At 41.8% G+C, this 22,611-nt stretch overlaps 1 protein-coding gene across 2 annotated transcripts in view; it reads left to right on the top strand.

Moving 5' to 3' along the window:
• Positions 1-572: 572 nt before the first annotated feature.
• Positions 573-22,611, top strand: part of LOC116939132 (transmembrane protein 132E-like) — a 261,164-nt gene continuing 239,125 nt past the window's right edge. For both annotated transcript variants that reach the window (XR_012937220.1, XM_032947154.2), the window contains exon 1: positions 573-1,102. Coding sequence is in view for 1 of the 2 variants with exons in the window: in XM_032947154.2 (XP_032803045.1) it covers positions 994-1,102 (109 nt within the window). In the remaining variant the exon portion in view is untranslated. The remainder of the gene's footprint in view (positions 1,103-22,611) is intronic.

Raw genomic sequence — 22,611 nt, 5'->3', positions numbered from 1 at the left:
TTATTTGAAATAATAAAACAATCCTCCCCTCGAATATTGTGTTAACCTCACTATTTATAGCTGTTAAGTCGCCATCATATCCTCTACGAGGGTTCTCAATTAAAGCTTTATTAAACCTCCCACATGTTCAGTTAAGAAACTGCGAAAGCATGTTCGGGGTAAAAATCAACTGAATACCATCTTGGCGAAGGTTGAATTGTGAATCATCGAATTAAAGTAATTTCCATGAATAGCAATTAAAAATAGTCCTTTCTTCACCGTTATACCAGCTCCAGAAATGATTCGATACTTACAAACACAGATTTTACTCGTAATGCGTATAGAAGACGAAAAATAAATTGTGCGAATGGCAGAACGCGTCATTTCGCGAAAAGCGCACGCTGAATCTTTAAACGAACGCGCCAGCGCATACGCGCTCCGTCATTCCAATGAGACAGGCGCTGCGCGTGTAAGAACCGCTCACCCTGCTGGCCCTACCCCGAACACCCCTACCCCGCCCTAGCCCTATTTTCCCCGGCACCCCCCACCCCCCTAGCTAACCCCCCCCCCCGCCCCCGCCGGTCCCCCCCCCCCCGCACCCCGAGCGGAGAAGAAGCCCAACCACTTGCGTAGCCAGCTAGGCAAAGAGCGCACGCAACGCTGCCCGCCTCCTTCGTTCCCTGGCTCGCTTGCCCACGCACACACGGCACCCGCACAGCAGCGAGCGGAGCTGTCCACTTCAGCACCGCACGTGCGCATAGCAACGGACGCGCGCGCCGTGCGCGGCTTGTGCAAGGCAAGGGGCGGGCGCGCGCTCGGTTCGTTATTGGGCTTCGCGACGTTTATTTGTCGCGTGTGTTCGTGGAGATTGCGAGAACCGCGGAGGGATGGAGCAGAGCGCGGCGTAACTTTTTTTTGGCCGTGCAGTTGTTGCATCTTGCCTGCCGACTTGGGGGTGTATTAAAAAATATATAAGAGGGACTGGGACCGCACCGCTATTAAAAAAAAACCCGTATGAAAATGGCAAACGAGATGAATTGCGAAAACTACCGCTTTGATCATGAGCACCTCCGCAGAAGAACCGCTGGACTCATTTTGATGATTTCCTTCACGCTGGGAGATGGTAAGCAGACCTACCTATACACTGACATGCCCACAACAACATAAGCAGATCACTTGGTTATAACATCCTAACGAGTAATGACTTGAGATGACTATTTTCACATTTCTCGAATGTACGATTATGTAGCGTCATGTGTCATGCAATCATCCATTGCAATCTTACCATTGCAATGTAGTGATCCAGAAGAATACAACTATGTGAACAAATGTCAGTGTCGTTAAACAAAAATACATTTAACAGCCATATAAACTCACCATCCAGCCACCTCGCAAGCAGCAGCTTAATCACAGGGCGGTTTTGGGTTGACCCTGCCCAGGCGTCCCGACCATTTAAGGATTGTTAGCGTGAGATATTCTGCTTGTCAAGGGTCGGATTGTAAATATAGCAGCTTTACAATTTGAAAAATGTGATATGTTCAACGATCACAAGGATGGTTTTTATTAACAAGTATTTAGATTAATAGTGAGCTATACATTCAGAATAATAGTTTAAAATATGCCTTCAAGCCATACATCAAAATGGATTGAACCAGAACTGTTACTGTCTAGCCTGGTTTCATTATAATATCCAATGATAGATTACGAGACATGTGTTAAATGCAGAAATCATTTTTTTTACCTCCTATACTATCACGTTAATTATGAAAAAGCAAACACGCAATGGAGAGACAAATCGTGAGACTTATTTGGATTTGTGTAATTCTTTGACAGGGTGATTTGAAAACTGTTTGCGAATAAATCTGTTTGTGTTAGTTTATATAATTATCGCCATATAAAGTATTTCTATTGAATCGTACTTTTTATTCAATGGCACAGGAGAATTGCATATCGCAACATAGTCTCATGGAGAATCCTTACATGAATGCCAGTGTTTCATGAAGCTTGCCTAATGGCTCTCGTTGGTACATATGGGCCCACACATACACGCGTGTACGCATGGGTGTATTTATTGTAATTTGGTTTTACCGTAATGCCAGAAGAGGCGTTTTGTAGACACTGTGCACGTACGACCACGGAGTACAAAAGGTCACGAAATTAATAATGTTTACAAGATGTGACATACACATAGGCACATTTATATAACATTGGGGATTAGAAATATACAAAGAGCAATTGTACAGCAGGTTACAATGGGAGCAGCAGAAGAAAAGGAAGCGCCTTCCATTGTGTAAAGATTCATAGGAGAGGAAGTTGGGGGAAAGAGTACTGGCGAGGAGATAAAAGAGGCAAGCACAGCTGTCGCAATGTCAAGGAGGGTTTTGCAGATGACAGCAAAATTACAGTTTAAGGAGAAGCTGGTTGGGGAACTCGAGAGGTAGGTATTCTAGATATAATGCAAATATCTTCCATAAAGGCTTAACAGACTGTTGGGGCAAGTGCTGCCAGCGAGCATTTATGAAGGCTGGTACGGCGCACGAGGGGATGGGATGGTCAGCACCACACCCGGTCGCTCTTGTCTTCCCAGCGGCAATGTTTACACATGACACCAGGTACTAATTTTGAGGTAAAGTCGACTTAAGGGAGGCCCAAGACTGGTTGAAATAATCGTCCCTGGTGTTGCCTGTGAGCAGGAATCGAACTCGAGTGATCTGGTTCACAGATCAGCGCACTAATCACTGCGCCACTGCTCCCCCCCCAATACACACAGAGCCAACACTCAAATCCACCACAGGCATTAAACTATTTGCTTCACTCCTTTGTCGAGGCCACCTTGTACCGTGCAGGCAGGCATTTGTCTGTACATATCATGATCTCTTGTAATCTGCAAACCCAGCCTCCAGTGGGCCAGAATACTACACTGGCATGGTCAGCACACGGTTCAAGGCCATATTGTTGTTGGTCAATTGATGTTGACCGTGAGTGGGAATCGAACTCGGGTCGCTGTGTTCATAGTGCAGTGTGCTAACCGCTACACGACCACTCCCCACATATGCACACACACACTGCTTCATCATCCTGAACTATCGTTACACAGCAATGATATTTTATTCTCTGTTCAGTGATGGAACATTGAAACGGTTCCTTCAGAATGGCCTTTCATGTGACATCAACTGTATTGGGGAAGAAATATGCAGCGCTCTTCAAATTATGGCCTCAAACATATACATCTACAGAAAAATCATGGTGTATTACGTTTGGAATTAATAGTTGAAAAGCTTATTATAAATTAACAATAAATCCAAGCAGTTGTTTGCAACAAATTGGTGGTATGATTATGGTATATGCATCTTACTGCATTCCTGTATAATACAACACTTGAAACTATTTTGAGTGTGTTTTATTTTTTCGTTGGCAGTCATGCATATATGATCTACTTTGCAAACCACAGAGGAATATTTAGTGCTGAATAAATTAAATAATAAACTCTGTATTACATTGTGTTGCAAGTGATTAAAAAGGCAATGACATTGTACATATGTTGTGCAGGGTAGGGGTGCAGTGGGATTGAGGTAGGGTCATGAAGCATTGTTTTGCTGCTATGGCAATTTTAAGCATGACAAGCTGCCTCGCAGAAGTGAAGTGCATTTCGGCTGCGTTCAATACACCACTCATCCAGACAGCTGTGAGCCAAACCCCGCAGACAGTTGGTTGGGAAAATAGTGAGGGTCACAAAGCCCAGCTGTAATACCGATCATTTACTCTATCATTTACTCTGTCACTGCTCTTGTGCCTTGATACACCCGTCATAAGACAGCCCAGTTAGCATGCCGTCTATGGTCCATACAATTTTTTTTACTGCTCATACATGTTTTTTAGCAAATTTCTGAGTAGAAATATGATATCGGGTGATCATTATTTGTATCTGTTTTGGGTCTGGTTGTGCTTTGGAGCCAGAGTTTTTCGGTTCTACCAATATATGTAAGTGACATGAGATGGTCAGTGGATAACATTACAGCAAGCATTTTTGATAACCTACAGCATACAGACGATTCATGGGTGCTAACTTTAAATTATTGAGCCATATACATACACATTAGTTTTAAATATTATATTGGCAAGGGCACAGTGCTTTGTTATTTTAAACTAATTATATGCTATTTTACAGTATTGGCAATCTGTCAATTTTACTTTATGTAAAGGACTCTAATACGCCTCTATTGATGTGTAGTTTGTTATATAAATAAATAGATGTGCATTGATTGACATGTTATCAGCAATAAAAGGTTGCATTGGATCCATGGATTTAGACCAAAGAGACATGTGAAAGGTATTATAAGTTATTTTCACAGGTCACCAAAATGTATTGTATATATTTCATTATGCTCCATTGTACCCCACGAAAGTACTTTGTTTCGATACAGTGAAGGAAAAAAAGTATTTGATCCCCTGCTGATTTTGTACGTTTGCCCACTGACAAAGAAATGATCAGTCTATAATTTTCATGGTAGGTTTATTTGAACAGTGAGAGACAGAATAACAACAAAAAAATCCAGAAAAACGCATGTCAAAAATGTTATAACTTGATTTGCATTTTAATGGGGGAAATAAGTATTTGACCCCTCTGCAAAACATGACTTAGTACTTGGTGATAAAACCCTTGTTGGCAATCACAGAGGTCAGACGTTTCTGGTAGTTGGCCACCAGGTTTGCACACATCTCAGGAGGGATTTTGTCCCACTCCTCTTTGCCGATCTTCTCCAAGTCATTAAGGTTTCGAGGCTGACGTTTGGCAACTCGAACCTTCAGCTCCCTCCACAGATTTTCTATGGGATTAAGGTCTGGAGACTGGCTAGGCCACTCCAGGACCTTAATGTGCTTCTCCTTGAGCCACTCCTTTGTTGCCTTGGCCGTGTGTTTTGGGTCATTGTAATGCTGGAACACCCATCCACGACCCATTTTCAGTGCCCTGGCTGAGGGAAGGAGGTTCTCACCCAAGATTTGACGGTACATGGCCCCGTCCATCGTCCCTTTGATGCGGTGAAGTTGTCCTGTCCCCTTAGCAGAAAAACACCCCCAAAGCATAATGTTTCCACCTCCATGTTTGACGGTGGGGATGGTGTCCTTGGGGTCATAGGCAGCGATTCCTCCTCCTCCAAGCACGGCGAGTTGAGTTTATGCCAAAGAGCTCCATTTTGGTCTCATCTGAACACAACACTTTCACCCAGTTGTCCTCTGAATCATTCAGATGTTCATTGGCAAACTTCAGACGGGCATGTATATGTGCTTTCTTGAGCATGGGGACCTTGCGGGCGCTGCAAGATTTCAGTCCTTCACGGCGTAGTGTGTTACCAATTGTATTCTTGGTGACTATGGTCCCAGCTGCCTTGAGATCATTGATAAAATCTTCCCGTGTAGTTCTGGGCTGATTCCTCACCGTTATCATGATCATTGCAACACCACGAGGTGAGATCTTGCATGGAGCCCCAGGCCGAGGGAGATTGACAGTTCTTTTGTGTTTCTTCCATTTGCGAATAATCGCAGCAACTGTTGTCACTTTCTCACCAAGCTGCTTGGCAATGGTCTTGTAGCCCATTCCAGCCTTGTGTAGGTCTACAATCTTGTCCCTGATATCCTTGGAGAGCTCTTTGGTCTTGGCCATGGTGGAGAGTTTGGAATCTGATTGATTGATTGCTTCTGTGTACAGGTGTCTTTTATACAGGTAACAAGCTGAGATTAGGAGCACTCCCTTTAAAAGTGTGCTCCTAATCTCAGCTCGTTACCTGTATAAAAGACACCTGGGAGCCAGAAATCTTTCTGATTGAGAGGGGGTCAAATACTTATTTCCCTCATTAAAATGCAAATCAATTTATAACATTTTTGACATGCGTTTTTTCTGGATTTTTTTGCTGTTATTCTGTCTCTCACTTCAAATAAACCTACCATTAAAATTATGTCAGTGGGCAAACGTACAAAATCAGCAGGGGATCAAATACTTTTTTCCCTCACTGCATGTGATTTGTGTTTGTCAGAGTGCATCCAACAACAAATGCGAGTTATATATGGAGAACATTTTTAAACAAGTTCAGGAGATGGGATTCAAACCCAGAGCTTGAGATATCCTGTGACATCAACCAAGACACATGAACAGTGGAGAAGGCGGTTTATAAATGATAATAAACCAGGGTTACATAATACTCGTCAATTCGATAAAGCATCAACATATCATCATGCAATAATTAACACAATTCTACAGGACATGGGATTATACAGTAGTGTATAGATATATACAATCTGTTCAGTATATGGAGGCATCCAAATACTAAGTGAAATAAGTGCACAATATATACTTTTGAAGCCCCAAAACTGTTAACAAAAAATAGGCTGAGCCATTACATTCGATTCCACAAACTGAATGTAATCTGTATGCAAAATACGGTACAGAAAATTGAAATTTGCAATGAAATATAATTCAGATCTTTGCAAATATGCGCATTGTGGGTGTAAATTACATACCAAAAACATAAATCATAACATCCAACTGACTACAATAGCAGTAAATGAATAATATATACATGAATTAAATCAAGTAAAATTATTTAGATGACAGTAGTGCAAATAATAAGTTAATAAATGAGACACCTATATAATCCAGATTAAAGAACGTTTTTAATAATTGAATACAATGTTAATACATGGGAATAGGCAAATTTACATGAGCTGAACAGAATGCAATGCAAATGGGGTTGAAGATCAATGAGTGAAATCACATCACAAAGAACACGCAAGCTGTTTGTTTAAACTTGTTTTTCTCTGCACCAAATTATCTTAGCTGTGGAAATTTTTACCTATGTATATTTTACTCCAAGTGTCCTTTGCAAAAGATGCATTTATCTAAATGAGCTCTCAGCGGGCTCTAAATAAAAGTCATTGACTGATTCATTGATTGACATCATCCAAGACAGATGGAGATAAATGGAGGTTGCTTACCAGAACATTTAAACCTTAAACTACCATGCTGATGGCGATGAGCAATATCATTATTAAAAACATCAGGATATACATTTTTGTATGGTTGTAATTTCATGTAAAAAAATGCATGCCACATTTTGTTTGCATGTGTAGAGAATGTATAGAGCATGGTAGGCTGCTGTTGGCAGCTGTTGCAATTTTGTGACCAACTGTTATAATAAAATCATGTCAGAGTATTTGGCTTGTAAATAACAAAGCAATGTTGCGATTATATTCCAAATGTGTAGCTTTTGTAGCCATTAAATTTGCAGTAAATATGAAATTACACATTTCCAAAATGTATTGATATAGTTTAAAGAATTCACTGGGGACAATGCTGCAGCTAAGGCAAAGGCGGTTTTAATTGTATCATCATTAGTAGCAGCAGCAGCCATGCACTATCCACTGCTGAAAGTCTCCCCAATTGGTCGCAATGTGACAATCCCTATAACTCCTACACATCACCAATCTTATCCCTCCACCTCCACGATGGACTTACTCTCAGGTGCGTTCCCTCCATTTGGTTCCCTGAATGATGCATACGCTAAACATACTACTCCAGAGGATTACTAATTCAAGGTGTTATTTTTGTTAAATAGCACGTTCCTCGTTTATGTTTTCCAATATACCGTGGCACCAGCTCCTCTCCCTATCTCACTTTTAAACAACTACTTACTTGTCTTCCTCAGTATATTTAGGTGACTTTACTGGATGCAGAATAACATCATACTCAATACAAGGGTTTAACATTAAAGGCATTCTGTGTATCACAACATAAAGCTCCCGTGTTGACTTGAAATGATCTAATTGTACTTTTTTACATTTATATATCACTCTCATCCGTACTCAGAAGCTAAGCAAAATTGAGCTTGATTTGAACCTGGATGGGTGACCACCAGGGCTGCAAAATGGCCAGTAAATGGCAATGTTGAGTGTTCACTCCCTGGTGTAAATGCTGGGTTTTGCCTGGGGTTCCAGTGTCCTCCATTAATGTATTTGACCAAACATCCCAATGCTCTCCTGGATAAACAATTGGAACAGTTGTTTCATCATCGTCGGTGCCCATTAATTGCTTGTAATTAGTACGCAACTCCATGATGTTTTGTTCATTCAGGAGGGCCGCGGGTTGTATTGGCGAGCATCGTCGAAGCTTTGTGTGCAACTGCAGTTGTGGGCCACGTTTTTCCCTTAACTGGACCCCCCCGTGGCAGGCGATCCAATCCGGGTGGCGGGGGGAGGGACGACGAGTGGCCGAAGATTCAGACTCCGCTCAGCCAAACGCGGCAAAGTTGGAGGATCGTGGTGGGAGGAGTAGGGCTATAACAGGGTGAGCAACAGGGGAAGCTCTCAGGGTTGTTTGGGAGCCCGGCTTACTGGCGATGACAGGATGGGTATGATTGGCCTTAAGCGATGGTTAGGGTAGAGGGCACTCCCCTTAGAGCAGGGATCAGTCTCGCCTCATTTTGTGACCTCCTTAACGGTGTTGCTTTGTAATGCAAGTTATATTCATAAAAGGTCTGCCCATTAGAGAGTTTTTGAAGGAGGCTGTAACCCGAAGACTACCCGAAGTGGCACAGATGGCATGGGTGGAGTTTGGGTGGGGGGCGTAAGGGGGGTAAATGCCCCCCAAAATGGACACCTGTATTAATACATTTTCAGTAGTTTACAATTAAGAGAAAACATACATCAATTATATGCACCCGCGATTCCTAATGTGAGGGACAAAGCGAACCTCTGACCCCCCCCCCCCCAAATATAGAAGTCAAACTCCACCTATGACGGCAAGGATATGTCACAACTCAATGTGTTCGCTTGAGAATCATACCTGTCGGTTAACAACACGAAATCGTGCCCTGCTCGGCATACCGTGCTCCAGCCTTTAAACCTGGGGTGACAGGGATTTCGTTTGTACGGCACCCAGGCTCTGAAATGCCCTGCCCGTGGAGGTCAAAGGTTACTCACAGTCAATGGAGACCTTTACGTCCCGGGTGAAGACCCCCCCCACCATCACCTGTTTAAAACGGCCTCCTCTCTCGCTGTCTCTCTCTCGCTCTCTCGTTTCGTTCATCGTTTCTTTTTTTTCTTTCTCATGTATTAACCTCCTTTACATACATGGCGTTCTGAGATCCATTGTTTAAGGGTGCCTGCTTTATGAGTTGAAATTGCTCCAGGTTTTCCTCGCTTGGTGGTAGATGGATTCGAAAAAAGGGGGCACACAAAGCGAAACCGCATGAGACAGTTGCCTACCGAATAGCACAATACTGTCCAACGTCCGACCACATAGGAGTGAATTCGAACTGCATAATATCGCGAATTTTGGGGAGAACGAGGTACGCCGTTTATATGTGAAATCGCACAAACCTACATGAAGCATTGAAACCCTGTATTATTATTAGTGACATTCTGAGTAAAGTACACTGAATAACTAAATGTAACTACAAATGGGCTGGGAGTCGTAAACATTGTTTATTTTCGTGTGATATCATGAATATGTTTTAATATATGATTAAAATGCTCCTCCCTTAAACTTTTAAACATTGCTATGGGACATTCTAAAGTAGGCACGATGATGTCTACAATCCCTGGTGTGGAAAATGTGAGGGTTAATAATCTGAGCCTTAAGATGCCATTTTCTTAAAGCTATCTGTCAATTCGCACAGTGGGAATTCAAAGTTAGAATACTTAATACTTCCCAAATGGATTTAGGTACAGTTTTCAAAGGCTGCTTTATGAAGGAACAAACTTGATTTTGGCGAGAAGACAACTTACACTTCAGAGAAGAAAACTGTGAGGAGTACAAAGCGATTAACGCCATGAGCAATTAATTGCAACTTTTGAATAAATATAAAATTGTTATTCTATTATCTAAATGTTAATGCAGTTTCGTGTCATTATGCACGTGATTGCTTTTTTTTAATTAAAAGTAGAGTCTTATTGCATTACACCGCATTCTTAAGAACTTATAATGAACATCATCTGCCATAATAGATCCACTGCTGGATAAAGGCCTCCCCACGCCATGTAGGTCATGGGGATTATTTTACCATACTTCACCACGCTGGTCAGTGCTAGTGGTGGGGCGGATGGGGAGTATATGTTATCTTCCATAACGTATACATGCTGTTCTATTGTTTAACGTATAATGTAGAAATAGTATTTATATATTTAACTTATTTAGCCATTTTCAATATGTATTGATGAGCAACGCATTGATAATATCACTGCATATTGAAAGGGTGTCATGTGACCTCTGCAGCCATTAGAGACGCTACTATTCATTGTAGAGTTTTACCAGGTAAGGCAAACTGAGTTATACAGCTCTTTTTCAGAAGCGACTTTGCCACAAATGATAGCTCAACGAAGTGGCTTATCATCACGTGGAAATGCATAGCAAACTCCAAATGTACAGGCGTCACGGTCAGGATCGAACCCCGACCCCCTGTATAACCAGGCGAGGTAGCTAACATCTCGCCACCACGGTGAAACAAAAAGAGACTAGTTTTTAAAATTGAATCTTAACTTGGAATCGTGGAGAGTCATCAAATTGCTGGGCTGGTGAGGTGGGAAGTGAATTGTTACATCCCTGACATACAGTTTTAATATATACGCAGTGCAAAAAGTATAACGTATATCCAACTCGCTAGGGGCTGAGTGAGATATAGGCGGATATGTGAAAAAAGGTGGCTATATCAAGGTCAATAGACAATGTCAGTTACACCGTGCACAGAGACAATGGAAAACAAAAAAAATAAGCACCTACTGCATTGAAATTGAGGAAATGTTTGACTGCTGTAAAAGTACTATAATCTTCTTTGGTTCTTTCGGTAAAGTCACGTAGAATGAGAATAATATAATAAAATAACACAATAAAATTCTCACGACGTTTTGGCCGCATTCAGGTGAAAGGAACAGACCTGTTGGGACGACAGCGCTTCAATGAACGATGTTAAGATTCGTAGCGACTTTTAAGCTGGTTAATCCCTTAGCTATTTCAATGCTAAATTACTAGTTGCTTCTGTGGATGTGTAGGTTTTGACTTTAACATAGCCATTTCCGTGACCAGTCACAAGCTAATCCCTCAGCTATTTGATATGTAAACCCCCTTTGTCAAGGTGCCTCACTTCTCCCAACCAGCTTAAAGTCGCTACGAATCTTAACAGCGTTCATTGAAGCTCTGTGGATGTGTAGGCCTTTACTTTAACATCTATTTCTGTGACCAGTCACAAGCTAATCCCTTAGCTATTTCAATGCTAAATTACTAGTTGCCTCTGTGGATGTGTAGGTTTTGACTTTAACATAGCCATTTCTGTGACCAGTCACAAGCTAATCCCTCAGCTATTTGCACAAGCTAATCCCTTAGCTATTTCAATGCTAAATTACTAGTTGCATCTGTGGATGTGTAGGTTTTGACTTTAACATAGCCATTTCTGTGACCAGTCACAAACTAATCCCTCAGCTATTTGATATGTAAACCCCTTTGTCAAGGTGCCTCACTTCTCCCAACCAGCTTAAAAGTCGCTACGAATCTTAACATCGTTCATTGAAGCTCTGTCGTCCCGACAGGTCTGTTCCTTTCACCTGAAGACGGCTGCTTGCGTTGTAGGGCCAAAACGTCGTGAGAATTTTATTGTGTTATTTTATTATTTTATTCTCATTCTACGTGACTTTACCGAAAGAACCAAAGAAGATTAATCCTTGCAGTCACGAAAGCTTTAAATCGAAAAGTACTATAATGTGAATGTGTGCAAGATTTAAAATACGGGATGTGAAAGATCCGATTTGTGTACATCTATTGTACATGACAGCAACAGCATGCACAAATACTACACGGTGTATTTGTGCATGGTGTTCCGCCCTGAACATTTTTAGGGTGGATACGTGCCAGTCGGATATGGGACATTATAGTGTACAAAATGTACAAGGTGGGCCAGATGTTTTGTGACCCCCCCAGTTAATTAACCCCTACACATGTTTTCCTTAGCATATTTATTTTTATTCTTGGTTCTTTTTTATTGTTTAATATTTTTATTATTTTATTGTTTCCCTTCTACGTGACTTTACCGAAAGAACCAAGAATAAAAATAAATATGCTAAGGAAAACATGTGTAGGGGTTAATTAACTGGGGGGGGGGGGGGTCACAAAACATCTGGCCCACCTTGTACATTTTAAATAACAACAATAAAATAATAAAAATATTAAACAATAAAAAATACTATTTTTTTATTGTTTTATATTTATTATTTTATTGTTTCCCTTCTACGTGACTTTACCGAAAGAACCAAGAATATGAATCCCTGCAGTCACGAAAGCTTTAAATCAAAATATTATTTTTTGTTTTAAACAAACCTTGCTGAGAGGATTAAATGGGGGTCACAAGACATCTGGACTACGCTGTACAACGTGTACAAGTCTTCTCATCTCAAAGTTTTTTTTCTGCAATACAAAGTTTATCATCCCTTTACAATCATACTTTCACTTGGTGGTCATGACTCTCAGATATGAGCGCTCACTCACCAACATGGCCCCTTCACTATCCACCGTTATACGCTGACCTATCCTGGATACTCTCGCATTAACACACGGCTCAACACGCTTCTTTGCCCAACCACCTGGAGCACTCTTCCCTGCATGCTTACTGCGGCGTGCAGTGTGCAGACACAATCAAATGCTCAGCTTCCCGGGAAGCTTGTGACTCATTGCATTGGAAATATTTATATAAAGTACAGTCTCTTAAGCTTGCTTTAGTTGGTTTGCGTTTGTATGTGCTGATCATTTACCAAAACTATCAACGCAAATTTTTTTAAATATTAAATTTGCATCCCGAATAAACATGAATTTATAATATCGTGAATATGCATACCTACTCATGTGTTTTACAGTTAAGCAAGTGGACATTGAATGCCAATTGTGTGTTTTAATTGAAAGAGTCAGTGGCATAGATGGCATCGTACTATCCCGTTACTTCCTACTCTGAGATGCAAAGTCAGCACCCGATGATTTCTACGGTCTGCTCCAATTGAGTACAAATGTAGTGGTGAAAAAGACATGTCAACTAAAAAGTGTTCATGTCTAAAAAGAACAATCATTAGTGACACGCCTGCAAGCAAAGATGGTCCATCTCAAATGATTACCAAATTAAAACATATATAATGTATATTTTTAAATGTCTACATTGATTAGTCCAATAAATTGTGACAGTGATTGTACGCCACCATTTCTATGTATTTTATTCATACGGATGGAAAACCATTAAATGCTTATAACAATGGAATATCAATGGCTTGAATAGGATAATAGCATGCCGTGTCCACAGTGATCATTTACAGCCAGATGGGTCTTCCACTTTCAACGGAGCATTTAGGGCACTCTTCCATTCTGACATCTTATATAGGTTTGAAGACAATGGAGTAATCAGCCTTTTAATTCTTTCTTTTTTCTACCAACGAACCATCGTTTGGCGTGCTATAACCATGCAATCACTGGGTGAATAGAATCATTAATGTCACCTCAACCAGGGCATTTATCTCAGTCCCCGTGGACTCGCTGTGTACAATTCCTGCCTCGCTGCAGTGCAGTAGCATGAATAAATGTGCTATTTGAACTAATACACCAAGCACATAGGGCAGACATGAATTTTAAAGGCGTTTTTTTCATTATTTATTTTACACTGCAAGTCTGTTAAAGATGTAAGAGCTTTTTCCAATACCTTAACGGAATGATAAAAAAAAACATACACAAAGACACACACAGTAATGTGCCATTGTAGTGATGCTAAGATAGTTTTAATTTAATTTTACAGAGAAAACATGCGTTTCAATCATTGCATAATTCAACACTTTAGCTCAACAGAGCCTAATACATATTACAATGCGAACAATCCTTTTTTTTCACATGTTTTAACAGGGCCCCAGATTTCACACGTTTGTGTACCTATTCAATCCATTAATTCGATACGGTTACTATAATCACAAGGCAGCTGTGTAAACAGTTCCAAAATCTCCGCACACCACAACACGGGGCAGAGGTAGCCCGTTGCGAGCGGTAAATGAGCATCGAAGCAAATCGGGGGGGGGGGCGGTGTGCAAACGGAGAAGTCTGTCTCTTGAAGGGGTTGTATAGAGGATTAAAGAAGAACACTGCAGTGCAGGGGAGTGGGTATGGGGGGGGGGGGCATACATACAGTGTGCAACGCTTACTCCATGCCACCATCATCATCAACAACTGCAGCCTCAGCGGCGTTCTGCATGGCACTTCTCCGTGACGGTTTATATAACCTGCATCACAAACGGACGTTGTTGTTCAACGTTTCAATGCGCAATCTCATCTCATTGTGCCAATTCTAACGGAGGAAAATTAAGTCTCTGTCTTGGGCAAAAAAATCCCCGTAGCTGCCCAAGTCTCTGAACCCAAACTATCCCCCACCCCCTGACCCTCATGGTGGCTTGACAGGAATGTAAAGTAGAAGTATCCACCTCAGTTGATCATTGCAATGTAAAGTGTATCTTGATTAATAAAGAAATCATGAATATAGTCATCCATGATAACACCAGCCTATTCATATTCTTTTGAAATAATTCAAAGTAATTGCTGATTTTTGTTTAAATATGATTAGAACACATTTCTTCATGATCTGCGGGTAACAGAATCGTAAGTATTTGATCTCTGCATCTAAACGTACGAAAATGTTGTCAATCTGACTTGTCACGGTATAACCTCCCATGTATTGCACTGCAAGCCGTCATTTTATTTGCGTCAATTACCGTAATTTTTCCAGTACTTAAATATTGGCAAAATAATTAAGGACAACTTAACCACACAGTGGAGAAAGGTCCGCCACTCAACTGACGTTCACATCAAATGATCAACTGCGTGCATATGAGCATTTCGCAAAATAATTATTTTGGTGTATCAATCTCTGTTAAGTGCCACTTTGGAGGAAATCAATTTCCCTGACTTATGGACATTATCCACTGCTGGTTCAGCTGTCAATCGAGATGCACATCACCCAGTTTAAGTTGGAAAACTTTGACTGCGAAGGCTGTCAAAATGTTATAGTAAACATGTTTCCACAAATAGTTTTTAGTCGCCATCATCGTCAGTCATGGTCAATCCACTGTTGGATGAAGACCTCAGCAAGTAATAACTGCCTCTCATTATCCTGTGATGTCGTAATCCACTTAGTACCTGCACATGCCAATTCGTTTCAAGTATTGTACGTGACATATGCCTTAGAAACATGGTCATTAACAAAAGAAGAATGGAACAAAACCTGAAAAGGGTGCAAATAAGCATGGAGAGATAGATGCTTGGAATTACATTGAGAGATGACTACGTGGATTAGAGAACATACACAGGTTAAAGACAACATTCCATCTGCTAATAAAAGTACGTGGGCTCGGCCAGAACACGTCACATATAAGGAACGGTGGCCAATGGTCAATAATTTGGCAGAGTGGTAAGCTAAGGAATGAAACGTGTGCAGGAGTACATGTACCGGGGAGATGGAGCGATGAAGTCAGGTCGTGCGCAGGGTACCAGGTGAATTATCCCATCGTAGCACAGCGAGAGATGGAGGTGGCTTGGCAGGCTTTCATCCGGCAGTGGTGTTGACCATGGCTGATGATGATGATACAGTGTCTTACAGAAATAAGAGAAAAATACATTAATAGAGCAATTAGCATTGTACTAACTGGTTGATTACTTCATTTAAATTCATAAAGTGCACAGATAGTGTTGGCCAATTCAAAAAGGCATTTACTAATGTCCGTTTAATAATATAGGTTTTCATTACTTCAAATGTCACCTTCACAGTTTTGCTTGCTAATTGTGATACGAGTGATGTACAATAATCATATATAAGAGCCTCTTTATTCCCAACATGTTGACTGAAGACATTCTTTACAAGGCATAAAAAGAGCAACTACTCCATGTAATCTCCCACCCACAATAAATTGTCTTCTGCCACAGTGATACCGTATTTAAAATGCCGTCTTCACGGTACTGCAATCTGGAATTTGTTTGGAGCAACTGCTTAGACGAGGGCAGCTGGGTCAGCTTATAGCACATTTTTGGGCACCATCCCCATTGGGTCAACATTTGTTTAAAGCTTTTAAAATAATAATGCAATTTATAACACGCACAAATATTCCTCAGACACTAAATGACCATCACGCTGAGGCACGAAGCCAAGCTCAGTGTCACTCAAAAGTTAGGCGAAAGTGGTTTGGCCTTTAAGTGTCTCTTAAAAAGGAGGTGTACGATAGAAATACTGCAAATGTGCAATGAGATGACGTTCCAGATGGTGGGAGCTGACCACGGATAAATTATGCCTGGCAGTGACGATCCTGGTCCTTGGTAGAGAGGTGATGTTGTGAGTCATGCTGCGAAGAGTACTGCCATGAGCTGTAGCTCAGGGTGACAGGTGTGAAGCAAGATACAGTGGATACCACGAACGTAGAGGCGTGGTGGCAGAGATCTTGAAGCTGATCCTGCTTGCGATGGGAAGCCAGTGGAGGGAGTGGAAGGAGGTTAGGACATCTAGCTGAGAGTGACAGGTGCAATAGTCAGGTCGAGACCTGACCATGCTGTTGGTGAGGGTTGTGGTGATGCGTGGACTTAAATGACGGAGGGCCCTGAAGTTGCAAAATCTAACGATGCGGTTGTGTGGCAGTCACGATTAACACGGTTGTCTATGTAAGGTGTGAAAGAAGTTAATAAATTACCATAACTCTGAGGCACAGAGCCTCAGAGTTATGATATGTATGGACAACAAACGAAACACAAATGTAGTATTTAAAAGTGCATAGCCCCATGTTGGAAGGAAGAGCATTCCAGACGACCGCAGAAGTGCATCTGAAAGCGCGCGATGCGGTGACCATCTTTGTTCGATGGCCAGCCAAAAGCCGCTGAGAGGATGAACGGAGCTCGCCTGAAGGATTATGCTCCTTGACGACATCAGCAAGGCATTGTGGTTCATTTGTGACAAGCACTTTGTGTGTAATGAGTGCGACCTTATATATCCATACAAGGTGGTGTCAAGAGTGATGCCGAGAAACTTTAAGTGCTCGGAGAAATGGATAGTGGAGCTAGCGATGAATATGCCAGAAGGGAGCGAGGAAGTGGCTATGTGCTATCGGGTGCCGACCCATCAAGCACACACCTCACGACACTGTATTTCACATCAGACAACATTTACTACAGAACACAGTATCCAATTCACAATGCAACTTCAATGTCCATAACTCTGACTTGCAGGTCACCCTGAATCTTTCCTCCACTAAACTAAACTATTTTATTTATCAGGTAAAGTCCACTGAGTTATGAGCTCTTTTTCACAGGCGACCTGGCCACATATGATAGCTCGTCGAAGTGGCTTATCATCATGTGGGAATTAATCGCCAAATAATATAAACTGATGTTTCTAACCAGAGACCTAGAAAAACATCCACATGACCACCACGAGAACATGCAAACTACAAATATCAAGGCAGGGTCGGGATTGAACCCATGACCCCATGCATACCAGGCGAGGGAGATAATATCTCGCCACTATGTCGCCTAAGTGTGAATTTGTCGAGTTTTCTGCCATTATTGTCCTGCCACTCCTCAGCGTATCCATTTTATTACTCCATTCTTAAATCGCTGGACCCACTTCCTCACGCTGCTTTCATTCACCGTGTGTATTCTGCCACATTTTCTGGCAACTGTAACGCATCCTTTCAGGAATTATGTTATCGCCGCGCAATGCTCAGACATGCTGACTTCTGACATGTTTTTTACATTTATTTCAGTCCCTTTGTATAGAAACAGGGACACGACATGGCACTGCGGTATGACCCCCAGTTGAATAACGTACTGCTTTCAAGGTGGCTCCGTGCCAAATAACACGATTGTCAAAATCTTGAATTCGTGAAACGTGACCGGGAATTAAACTCAGGACAACGGGTTCACAGTGTAGTACCTTAACCACTGCGCCACGGCTCCATGCTTATAATATGTGTCCACATGACAGACATGTGTGAAACATAGCTACAATTTCCAGCTTGCATTGCTTATTCATGTGCAACCTTAAATATACAATAATTCCTAGCAACAGCTACACGTTTTTCTCATGAGTATACGCTTTGTTGGAAAGCATCACCAGCTCATTGTTGTTTTCATCCCTATGTTCATCCTTTTAAATTTACAATTTCGCCTGTTGAGAGGGACATTCTGTCACGCAAGGGACAATGGTGCGACACACGCAAAAAATTCGAAGGATAAAGCGAAACGCAGCAGAAATCACGTAACTTGTGGATTTCTGCAATGGATGCGTTTGAAGCATAGGGTCTGTTTTTATTCCCCAGCAAGCCAACACACTTGAACAGACCTGCATGAGAGTTTCATGGCTGGCTAGAGCTTATCAGTTCCTGTGACATTGTTATTTACGGTACAAGTCAGTACACGATGTTTTAATCATGATTTATTTCCAATAAAAAGATCAATTTGCAGCCAATTGTCAATCCACTGCTGTATGAAAGCTTTCCCATACACGTTAGTCATGGGGGTTGTTAGATGGTACTTCGCCATGCTAGTCAGTATGGGTTGGTGAAAGAAGATGGGGTGGCGGGGTCGAAGGGGTGGGCAGGATATATTCATATATCACTCACTACTGATGCCTGGGAATGGAACTTCGGTCACTGGGCTCATTGGGCAGTGAAAGAATCACTGCGCCAGCACTGATATGCCCTTTGCAGTGTTGTTGGTTGCTAGAAGTGACCATTACATAAAAGATGCCTACAAGGGATGAGAAAATCACCAACATTATTGTGGACTTCTGCCACGGATGCATGTGCAGACCCTACCCGATAGTTTTGTGGGCAGGCTGGAGCTTGTAAATTATGTAATACGTCGTCACTTAGAGGAAAATACGTAGAACATTTTAAGCACGATGTATATGATATTAATCCAATAACTTCCCTTTCAATTCTGATATTATAAATTACCATTATGTACCAGGATTCCTAAACTGGATAAACACGATTGAGCATACATCATCATACAACGCGTGGACATCTGCCACAGATGCCTGTTTTTTTATTGCCCAGTAAAAACACACATGACCAGACTCTGCCTGATAATTTCATGGCAGGCTCGGGCTCGTGCTAGATAGAAATAAAATACTGTGTGCACTATTGAGGCGTTAGCTTGAAAAGGAATAGCTCACTAATATCATGCTTGACTTGTTACAGTAAGCACTAGCTATAATTTTCCCCACCGATGCCTGCCACTAAAACACCTGTCATGGAGGAATTTCCCGTGCTCATTCAAGACATTCGCATATCTCCTCACGTTGCAACATAGTTACCGATCGTGGTATCACATGACATATCTGCCACACTAAAGCAGTATTGGTAGATCGTGCAAACATCATCTTTGGCACGAAGCTTCCACCTGCAGGGGCTACGAATTTGGCCAGCAGATGAGAGTGTAGCAAAAGGCTTAATGACCTTTGCATACATGCATACGTTTCATTATAATTCCTTCATGTGCATGGAGTTTTTTTGGTACTCTTCATTTTCTCCACACATTAAATATTTAAAAACAGATTTGGCCAGATATTCTGAATAAGAACCATCCTTTTATCATTTGTTTGGACTTAGTGAGGCTTTGTAGAAAATGTAAATAAGTAAATATCTTTACAGCAAGTCGTCGTTTAACCCAGTAGATGCAATCCTGAAAAATGTCGGGTGAAGCGACAAACGCGCGAAGTGAAAACAATTTCTCCATAAATAATTTAATGATAAAGTTTGGGGAGTTAGGACGTGCACACACGCAGTAAGATTGAGGGACACAAAACTGAGGTTACGCCGCCACGCTACTGTACCATTCTGCTTACTGTGTCATTCTGCCTACTGTGTCATTCTGCCTACTGTCATTCTGCATACTGTATCATTCTGCCTACTGTATCATTCTGCCTACTGTATCATTCTGCCTACTGTGTCAATCTGCCTACTGTGCCTTTCTGCCTACTGTGTCATTCTGCTTACTGTATCATTCTACCTACTGTGTCATTCTGCCTACTGTGTCGTTCTGCCTACTGTATCATTCTGCCTACTGTATCATTCTACCTACTGTGTCACTCTGCCTACTGTGTCATTCTGCCTACTGTGTCACTCTGCCTACTGTGTCATTCTGCCTACTGTGTCACTCTGCCTACTGTATCATTCTGCCTACTGTATCATTCTACCTACTGTGTCATTCTGCTTACTGTGTCGTTCTGCTTACTGTATCATTCTGCCTACTGTTTCATTCTGCCTACTGTGTCATTCTGCCTACTGTGTCATTCTGCCTACTGTGCCTTTCTGCCTACTGTGTCATTCTGCCTACTGTGTCATTCTGCTTACTGTATCATTCTACCTACTGTGTCATTCTGCCTACTGTGTCATTCTACCTACTGAGTCATTCTGCCTGTGTCATTCTGCCTACTGTGTCATTCTGCCTACTGTATCATTCTGCCTATTGTGTCACTCTGCCTACTGTGTCACTCTGCCTACTGTGTCATTCAGCCTACTGTGTCACTCTGCCTACTGTGTCATTCTGCCTACTGTGTCACTCTGCCTACTGTATCATTCTGCCTACTGTATTATTCTACCTACTGTGTCATTCTGCTTACTGTGTCGTTCTGCCTACTGTGTCATTCTGCCTACTGTTTCATTCTGCCTACTGTGTCATTTTCATACTGTGTCATTTTGCCTACTGTGTCATTCTGCTTACGGTATAATTCTGCCTACTGTGCCATTTTGCCTACTGTATCATTCTGCCAACTGTGTCATTCTGCTTACTGTGCCATTCTGCCTACTGTATCATTCTGTCTACTGTGTCATTCTGACTACTGTATCATTCTGCCTACTGTGTAATTCTGCCTACTGTATCATTCTGCCTACTGTGTCATTCTGCCTACTGTATCATTCTGCCTACTGTGTCATTCTGCCTACTGTATCATTCTGCCTACTGTATCATTCTACCTACTGTGTCATTCTGCCTACTGTGTCGTTCTGCCTACTGTATCATTCTGCCTACTGTATCATTCTACCTACTGTGTCACTCTGCCTACTGTGTCATTCTGCCTACTGTGTCACTCTGCCTACTGTGTCATTCTGCCTACTGTGTCACTCTGCCTACTGTATCATTCTGCCTACTGTATCATTCTACCTACTGTGTCATTCTGCTTACTGTGTCGTTCTGCTTACTGTATCATTCTGCCTACTGTTTCATTCTGCCTACTGTGTCATTCTGCCTACTGTGCCTTTCTGCCTACTGTGTCATTCTGCCTACTGTGTCATTCTGCTTACTGTATCATTCTACCTACTGTGTCATTCTGCCTACTGTGTCATTCTACCTACTGAGTCATTCTGCCTGTGTCATTCTGCCTACTGTGTCATTCTGCCTACTGTATCATTCTGCCTATTGTGTCACTCTGCCTACTGTGTCACTCTGCCTACTGTGTCATTCAGCCTACTGTGTCACTCTGCCTACTGTGTCATTCCGCCTACTGTGTCACTCTGCCTACTGTATCATTCTGCCTACTGTATTATTCTACCTACTGTGTCATTCTGCTTACTGTGTCGTTCTGCCTACTGTGTCATTCTGCCTACTGTTTCATTCTGCCTACTGTGTCATTTTGCCTACTGTGTCATTTTGCCTACTGTGTCATTCTGCTTACGGTATAATTCTGCCTACTGTGTCATTTTGCCTACTGTATCATTCTGCCAACTGTGTCATTCTGCTTACTGTGCCATTCTGCCTACTGTATCATTCTGTCTACTGTGTCATTCTGACTACTGTATCATTCTGCCTACTGTGTAATTCTGCCTACTGTATCATTCTGCCTACTGTGTCATTCTGCCTACTGTATCATTCTGCCTACTGTGTAATTCTGCCTACTGTATCATTCTGCCTACTGTATCATTCTACCTACTGTCATTCTGCTTACTGTGTCTTTCTGCCTACTGTGTCATTCTGCCTACTGAATCATTCTGCCTACAGTGTCATTCTGCATACTGTGTCATTCTTCCTAATGTGTCATTCTGCCTAATGTGTCATTCTGCCTACTGTATCATTGTGCCTACTGTGTCATTCTCCCGACTGCGTCATTATGCCTTCTGTGTCATTCTGCCTACTGTATCATTCTGCCTACTGTATCATTCTACCTACTAAGTCAATCTGCTTACTGTGCCTTTCTGCCTACTGTGTCATTCTGCCTAATGTGTCATTTTGCCTACTGTATCATTCTGCCTACTGTGTCACTCTGCCTACTGTGTAATTCTGCCTACTGTGTCACTCTGCCTACTGTATCATTCTGCCTACTGTATCATTCTACCTACTGTGTCATTCTGCTTACTGTGTCGTTCTGCCTACTGTGTCATTCTGGCTACTGTTTCATTCTGCCTACTGTATCATTCTGCCTACTGTATCATTCTGCCTACTGTGTCATTCTGCCTACTGTATCATTCTGCCTACTGTATCATTCTACCTACTGTGTCATTCTGCTTACTGTGTCTTTCTCCCTACTGTGTCATTCTACCTACTGTATCATTCTGCCTACAGTGTCATTCTGCGTACTGTGTCATTCTTCCTAA

The sequence above is a fragment of the Petromyzon marinus genome, chromosome 5, assembly GCF_048934315.1.
Source record: "Petromyzon marinus isolate PM22_M1 ecotype Great Lakes invasive population chromosome 5, UKy_Petmar_22M1.pri1.0, whole genome shotgun sequence".
NCBI lineage: Eukaryota > Metazoa > Chordata > Hyperoartia > Petromyzontiformes > Petromyzontidae > Petromyzon > Petromyzon marinus.
Note: the sequence above shows the minus strand (reverse complement) of the source record. Positions and strands in the feature narration are given on the sequence as shown.